The following is an 8,159-nucleotide window of genomic DNA, read 5'->3' on the forward strand; positions in this document are numbered from 1 at the left end:
CACACACACACACACACTTAAACAAGCAACAAAATGTGCATACGTTGACATTGAAATAAAAAAGGGAAAGACTATAGCGCTATCTTGTGGACATTTGGTAAATTGCATATAGCTGTTGGACGTTGAATTACATATAGCTGTATGAATTACCAGCTAGTAGCCTTTCAATAACCATTCACAGTGCATGCACCTCATATTTATGGTATTTATATGCACATTAAAATGCACTGTAAGCACACTATAAGTAAGGAAAACTGTAATCCACTGAACATTATAACAACTGACCATCCAATAAATGAATGTCTATTCAGCCAAAATCTGAAGTCACTAGTACTAGTCACTAAAGGGATAGTTGAGCCACAAATGAAAATACTGTCATTTACTCACCCTCAAGTTGTTCCAAACCTGTATGACTTTCTATTTTTCTGTGAAGCTTAAAAGATGATGTTAGGTTGAATGACAACCCTTATTTTCATTGCATCTGTTTTATCATATGACTTTCTATTTTCAATGATCTGCTGCTTCAGCGTGTCGCTGTCTGCGGTGCTGAATCTGAAATGGGTCAGAATGACAGCTGTCAGTCATTTTATGTTCACAGACGCCTTTATCCAAAATGGCATTGCATTCAAGATATACATTTTTTCACGATTAACACCAACACAATTATTGTAATCATGAAAAAAGACTTTCAATGTAACAGGTCAGTTAAAAGTCAGTTTGATGTAATTTAAGTTGAAATGACTTTAACATCCAAGTTGACTGTACTTAATTTAAGGCAGCAACTTCACATTGTTTTTTTTTTTTTGTTTTTTTTTTTAAATCATTGATGAATAAATTGAGAAGTTGAATAAATAGTCATTCAACTTCTCGAAATAATTTATTCATCAATAATTAAATTAAAATATTGGTGAAAGTGCAATAAATATTGTGATTTAGAGTAAATTAACGTGCATTCATAATTTTAAAATATTTGTACTCTTAGCATGTGTGAATTTCTCTAGAAGCGTGTGAATTTCAATGCGCTCAGTTGTCGACATCTGCTGTCAGGAGCTTCACGAGCACCACCACCACCACCACCATCATCATCATCATCCTCATCCTCCCCACCCCTCAACCTCTCCCTGCGGGAACGACAATATCCAGCTCTTAACATTCCCGATTTGGAATTGCAAATCCTCGCCAAAGGAACCAATTTGAGCGGCACAAACTACATTCTTTCTTAAATGGCGTCAGAAACGCGTCTCACGCGCGCGTTATCGTACAGGAGGTATGGCGGCTAATCAGACGCTCTGTGAATGTGTATCAGTCAGGTTTTCAATGCATGTGCTTATCTGTATTGTCATACTACCATTTAAGCATATCTAAACATACTGCTGATCTTTGTCATTTGAAAGATGCATAAATGGCCTAATCAAATCGCAGGTTGTTGCAAACGGAAGTAAGCGATGAAATTCGATTTCAAAATGCATGACGGATTGGACAGGCGGGTTTGAAAGCACAGGTTGGGTTGCATTGGGGTGCGTTTGTAACCAGTGGATGCTGAAGAGTCTGGGGAGAGTTTGAGGTGGTCATTGTTCCAGCCATGTCTCCTCCAGCATCTGCTGCGACAGCCAGTGAGAGCAGCACCAACACTGTGTTCGAGGACGACACGGACGCGACGAGAGAGGAGGTACTCAATATCTCACGCGGTTTTCATTTAGCAGTCATGACGATGCGTGAATAGCGCGTGATAACCGAGACAAAAACTAAATATCCCGCGGTGTAAACATGAGCATCGATGTGCACAACATGGAAGCATGCAACAATAGACATAACTGCAGTGAGAACGCATGAGCAGAGATTGGCTTTATCAGCTAACAAACGGCCGAATAGGCTTTGTTATTGTAAGCAATAGAGGTACAATCCACGGATGCATGATTCTACATAACAAATGACACCCAGTAGCCTACAATACAGAGTCATGTCAGACATGAACAATATTGATCACATATTCAACCATTGATAGTGATAAACCAATATATTGGCCAGGCCAATGTTTAGTAGTGCAAACTAAACCAGCCTATGATTATTTGCTGGTTGGTAAGCTGAAAAGTGTGCAAACCAACAACAACAAAAAAACAGCATTGGGAGATAATTTATTGTTTCAGATCAGCAAACCAGCTAGGGCTTTTTTCAATAAGGTTACATCAAGTTCAAAATCTCCAAACAGCTTTCTCTATTAATACATTTTCAATTTATTTCAGGGAATTTTGTAATAAATATTGTAGCAAATATTGTTGAAAGTGTTCATTTAATTTCACCTAATTTAGATTAATTAAATGTTAAATAGGGAGGCCCACACACACACGAAAATTCAAAAGTTAATAAATGTATAAAAAAGGAAAGAAAAAGCAAATGTTTAAGCATTTTCTTTTATGGAATTATTTTAGTAAATATTACAGTCCTGCTCAAACAGTAGAGCATTGGCGCTTGCAACGCCAAGGTCATGGGTTCGATTCCCAGGGAAAGCAAGAACTGATAAGAATGTAAATGTGTACCTTGAAATGCAACGTAAGTCGCTTTAGATAAAAGCGTCTGCCAAATGCATAAATGTAAGTGCACAGTAAATATTGTTTAAAATAATTGTTCACAGAGATAAAAAAAAGATCCAATGACATACCAAAGAGATATCAAATGTACTCTCTCTCTCTCTCACACACACACACGCACACTGCATGAATATTAGCCAATAAAGGAATACAATTCTGCATTTTCACATCTTGCTTTCAAACATGAATGACTTGGTATTTGCATAAATCACTGTACTCACCGTTTCCATGTCCTTTCTAACTCCTCTCCGTTGTTCTCTTTTGTGTTTGACGAGCAGCAGAGGCCCGTGAAACAGTCACTGAGCAAGTCCATGTGCAGAGAGGTGTTCTGGAAATGCCTGCTGCTGTCTATGCTCATGTACGGCTGCATGGGAGCCATGGTGTGGTGCCACGTCACCAAGGTCACCCGGTTGACCTTTGACAGTGCCTACAAAGGGAAGTCCATGATGTATCATGACAGTCCCTGCTCAGACGGCTACATCTACATCCCACTGGCCTTCCTCATCATGCTTTACGTCGTTTACCTGGTGGAGTGCTGGCACTGCCATGCCAAAAATGAGCTTCAGTACAAGGTGCACGTGGAGGGAATTTACGAAAGAGTCCAGAGGATGCAGCAGGCCAAGCCTTGCATCTGGTGGAAGGCCATCAGCTACCACTACGTGCGGCGGACACGGCAAGTCACGCGGTACCGCAACGGAGACGCGTACACCACCACGCAGGTGTATCACGAGAGGGTCAACACCCATGTAGCCGAGGCAGAGTTCGACTACGCCCACTGTGGAGTCAAGGATGTCTCCAAGCAGCTAGCGGGTCTGGAAAAGTCAGCCATCACCAAACTGAGGTTCACAAAGTGCTTTAGCTTCGCCAATGTGGAGTCCGAAAACTCCTATTTGACCCAACGGGCACGGTTCTTCACCGACAACGAAGGATTGGATGATTACATGGAGGCCCGGGAAGGGATGCACCTGAAAAACGTAGACTTCAAAGAGTACATGATTGCCTTCTCCAACCCAGACCACCATCCCTGGTACGTCTCCAACTGGGTCTTCTGGACAACGGCCTTTCTTACCGTATCCTGGCCGTTACGGGTTCTGGCGGAGTATCGCACGGCTTACGTCCATTACCGTGTTGAAAAGCTCTTTGGTGCAGACTACATACCTGTGACGCCCTGTGACGAGAGACCCTACTGTAGACGCATCCCGAGAGTCAACACCATTGACAGCACCGAACTGGAGTGGCACATTCGCTCCAACCAGCAGCTGGTGCCGAGCTACTCCGAGGCGGGTCTGATGGACCTGGCACAACGCTCAGGAGGCGTCAGGCAGAACTGTGAACGCTGCCACCGCGCCATCAGCAACTCATCTGTGTTTTCCCGAAGCGCCCTCAGCATCTGCAACGGCAGTCCTCGCATCCCCTTCAGCGGGAGCCGCTTCTCCTTGGGAAGACTGTACGGTTCTCGCCGAAGCTGCTTCTGGAGAAGCGGGAGCGGGAGTCTGGACGAACCCGAGAGTCCCAGCGAGAACACGCGATGCCTGTCCGGACGGATCAACGCTGATGAGGAAGACCCACCGGCCTACCAGGATGCGCTGTACTTCCCGGTGCTCATCGTCCACTGTAATGAGAGCTGTCCCAATCACCGATCCTTCCATAGGAACAGCTCATGTGTGGAGACTTCGTTATGATCGATCTCTTTAGCTACATCCACTACCAGTCAGAAGACTTTTAATGTTTTTAAAAGAAGTTTCTTCTGCTCTCCAAGGCTGCATTTATTTGATTAAAAACACACAAAAAACAGTAATATTATGAAATGTTATTACAATTTAAAGCAGCTGTTTTCTATGTGAATGTATAGTAAAGTGTATTTTATTCCTGTGATCAAAGCTGAATTTTCAGCATCATTACTCCAGTCTTCAGTGTTACATGATCCTTCAGAAATCATTCTAATATGATGATTTGATGCTCAAGAAACATTTTGAAAACAGTTATTTACATTTTTATTTCAGGATTCTTTGATGAATAGAAAGTTCAAAAGAACAGCATTTATTTGAAATACAATCTTTTGTACAGCACAATATTATTATTATTTTGTGTATTTTCAATCAAATAAATGCAGCCTTGGTGAGCAGAAGAGACTTCTTTTAAAAACATAAAACATCTTCTTGACTGGTAGTGTAAACCACATCAAAATGTGAGACTTGAGAGCCTATTGAAAAATCCTCAATATTCGACTTGTCCTGTTACTCAGGAATCATTTATTGGAATATGTATCGGCCCACAACACTGTATGCTTACAACGACAGACGGAACAATCCTAAAATAACTCCAGTAATACACATTTACAGCAATAATGAAAACAAACAATTGGAGCTCTTGGTACAAGGAATTATTTTCATTAACTGGAAATCTAGGAGAGCAAAAAACAGGCTGTATGTTCTTGACTGCTATAAAGAGCAATCGCCACATCTACAGAGCAAAAACCTGGTCCTTTTTCTACAAGTACGACCAACTTTTCACCTTTATGGACCTTCCTAAATGTTGCACTTGAAGTCAAATCGTCTGTAAAATAATGTTACTTCGTTTCTATCACATAGTGGATTACATTGGACCATGAAATGTATGGTTTACATTCATATATGAACACTCCTTCTGTATACGAGAAAATATCATGTGTTATTTGTACTTTTACTGTGATTTAACTGCATCAGGCAGAACAATATTCAGTAAGGTTATGAACTGTTATGGCGATGTTCGCAACACTGCATATCTCAAACCATGCGACACATTTCAGGCTATGCAACTATTAACCTCTGGTATATGTTATGCCTTTAAAACGTATATACAATTTACAATGGAATGTATGACTGTTGAAGCTTTTCTTTACATCGCTTGTATGTAGTGTACAAACTATCCAACAAGGACTGAATTATTAATTGAAGGCAGACATGCACAGGCTTGTCTATTAGTGAATGTTTTACAGTTTCAATAGCCGGCAATCGCTCTTTTACTTGGCCGTAAATTGCAGTGGATCCGAGCAAATGCAACAGATCAAGTAAACATACAGTACAAGAGAGGGAAAATACATTTCTTTATGCAGCTGTGCATTTATTTATTGGTTTACAGCCATTTGATAATCAGTGCTGTGTATAATATTATCTCAACTCTTTTGGATTGACTGTAACAAAGGTGCAGCTTCATTAAAACGCCATTCATCAACACGGTTTTAAAGTATCGACCATCAAAAATGGCCTAGAGTTTTCCAAAGAAATTTTTTATCTCTTTCATGCAGTCGATCCGGATATAGCCTGTATATCTCTGATCTGTTTATCTGTTGCGTCTAAAGGTTGCAAAAGCATTTATCAGTATTGCATCCTATCACTTTTATACTGCCTATAGATAATGTATTCCATATCATGAAAAACTCAAAACATCATCACTATGCTTTATTCATGTAGCAGCCATTAAACATGAAAATTGTTGTGTTAAATGGACATAAACTCACTGAATAAACTGCTTGTGGATACACAGAAATGAGTAATCACTGTGTGTAAAATAAATGTGAGAGTTTTGCAGTCCTCATAACTTATTTACAAAATGTCAAGAACATTGCAAGAAGTTCATAAAGAGCTAAAGTTCGCTTACATGAGGATGCTAGCAACTTAATTTTCATATTTTTAAGCATCTTCTTTATAATGAATGTTGATCTTATCAAACTTATTTAATTTGAGAGAAACAAACCAACACCACAAAACTCCCCAGAATTCATTAATATACTTAGCAATTGATAATACTTATAATGTTGCTGCTGATTACACACCAAATGATTTCACGTCCTGAAGGAATAGTGAAAATGCAGATTATTGTCCACTGTGCGGTTATGAGAACACACCTCTAGATGGCAGTGAAGAATGTGTCACATAAAATATCATCATGAGTGATTCTACTGTATTTAAACATGACTTATCATCATGTTCTCTAATTGCAGTAAGAAGAAAAAACTAAACAGTAATAACCAGTTGTTTCAGATGGCTCAACACACAGAAGATTAGAGAGCTTCTGTTTGAACAGAACAGTAAGTGTGTTTGCCAAGTTCATGTGTGGCTCTGTTTCTGTGTTTAATTCAGAGAGAATTTAAACGGCAAGAATAACTGGTTTTGGATGACTCTACATAGAAATACTGGAGAAAAGCAAAGCTAGAGGTATTGAAATTTCTGTTTGGACAGATGGTTCAGTCACAGTGATCTCAAATGGCCTCTGTGAACTATTGATCAACGTTGACACAGTGAAGTCTAATGATTTTGTTATCAAGCATGTCCCACCCTGAGTACACACACAGAGACAAGGGAGTCTGTCGGGATGAAGGAAGTGAAAGAATACAAAAGTTCATTTACATAGTCTTTTTCTGACCCAAATGCATTTGCTTTCCAAAACATTACATCCATAATAAAACAACTCAGAAAGGTTCAAGAATTATGGGAGAATCTCATAACAACTCATATTTCATTTCATATTTCAGTCCAAGACACTATTTTCATGTCAATTACAAATATTCCTCACACTGGATTGTCATTATCACCAAAACCGTCCATTATATTTATTTAACTTATGTTATATAGGCCTACATCAACACGTAATATAAAAAAGTTAAACATCAGGGTTTGGGGAAATTTGAGCCTGGAGTCTGGACATGAAATTTAGGACACTGACTCAGCAAGGGAAAATATGACAACACATTTATGTATTTTATGGTAAAAGTAGAGTCAAATATTGGATTGCTCACTCTTTAGAACCTTACTGTACAACAAAAGTTGTGTTTGGGCTGGTATCTGACAGGTTGAATGTTCAAATCCTGCTCAAATCATTCATGAACTATCTCAACCAAGAAACACTACAAAAAGGACCATAGTAAAACCATCCTTTTGTACATGTACCATGGTATTCTCCCAGTACCTTGCTTGGAGTGTCATGTAAATACCATGGTCAATGAAAATGGTACAACCACAGGGTCAAAGAGGTACCCTGTAAAGAGGACATTGTGAAGTAAAGCTTCAGTGGCAAATTAGTTTTAATTTACTCAATTTGACTTCTGCTCGCCTCAGGATGAGCTCAGAAAAGTCACACTTATATAAGCATATAGCCTACTTATAATAACAGGCTACTACAGTATACGATTCAGAGTTTTTACTTGAGTAGTTTTTGTGGCTAGTTCTAATTGAATTTTGGCGCGTGGAAACGTGTGGTTGCAATAAACAGATTCGCTATTTTGCATAATATGACTTTAGTCTTGCTGAGTCGTTAACTAGTTTACCCACCTTTTCGTGTGGCTTCGTGTGCCACTGCCAACCGCTAATATCCACTTGTTTGACCCATTGAGATGACTCGCGAATTAACTAATTCCACTATGGCGAAGGTTGAGCTCATGAGATCGTCATCATTTTTTTTTGTATGATTTGCTGAGAGAACGGTCACGTTACCTAATTAATATTAAACAAGTCAAGCTTTCATTGTAGTGGGATTCGTTCATTCGTCTATCGCGCGCTTAACAACATCTAACGCTCAGCCAATCAGCGAGGC

General features: G+C 39.5%; 1 protein-coding gene across 2 annotated transcripts; it reads left to right on the forward strand.

Annotated features, from left to right (window-relative positions):
- Window positions 1-1,078: 1,078 nt before the first annotated feature.
- On the forward strand, window positions 1,079-6,107 carry tmem151bb (transmembrane protein 151Bb). 2 transcript variants are annotated; one of them, XM_084097266.1, is made up of 3 exons: window positions 1,085-1,267; window positions 1,423-1,669; window positions 2,867-6,107. In XM_084097266.1, exons 2-3 carry the CDS (start codon window positions 1,583-1,585, stop codon window positions 4,268-4,270), a joined length of 1,491 nt encoding a protein of 496 aa, XP_083953392.1. In that variant the 5' UTR covers window positions 1,085-1,267; window positions 1,423-1,582; the 3' UTR covers window positions 4,271-6,107. The 2 variants fall into 2 exon arrangements, with proteins under 2 accessions (XP_083953391.1, XP_083953392.1); XM_084097265.1 differs by having other exon boundaries at window positions 1,079-1,669.
- Window positions 6,108-8,159: the final 2,052 nt, after the last annotated feature.

The sequence above is a fragment of the Abramis brama genome (genome assembly GCF_963993115.1).
Source record: "Abramis brama genome assembly, chromosome: 21".
Lineage (NCBI taxonomy): Eukaryota > Metazoa > Chordata > Actinopteri > Cypriniformes > Leuciscidae > Abramis > Abramis brama.

Excerpts from the sequence above, each read along its gene's own strand:
- tmem151bb (XM_084097265.1), top strand. The coding sequence starts at position 1,583 with ATGTCTCCTCCAGCATCTGCTGCGACAGCCAGTGAGAGCAGCACCAAC. Across the intron at positions 1,670-2,866 it reads CGGACGCGACGAGAGAGGAG|CAGAGGCCCGTGAAACAGTC; the intron begins GTACTCAATATC and ends TTTGACGAGCAG.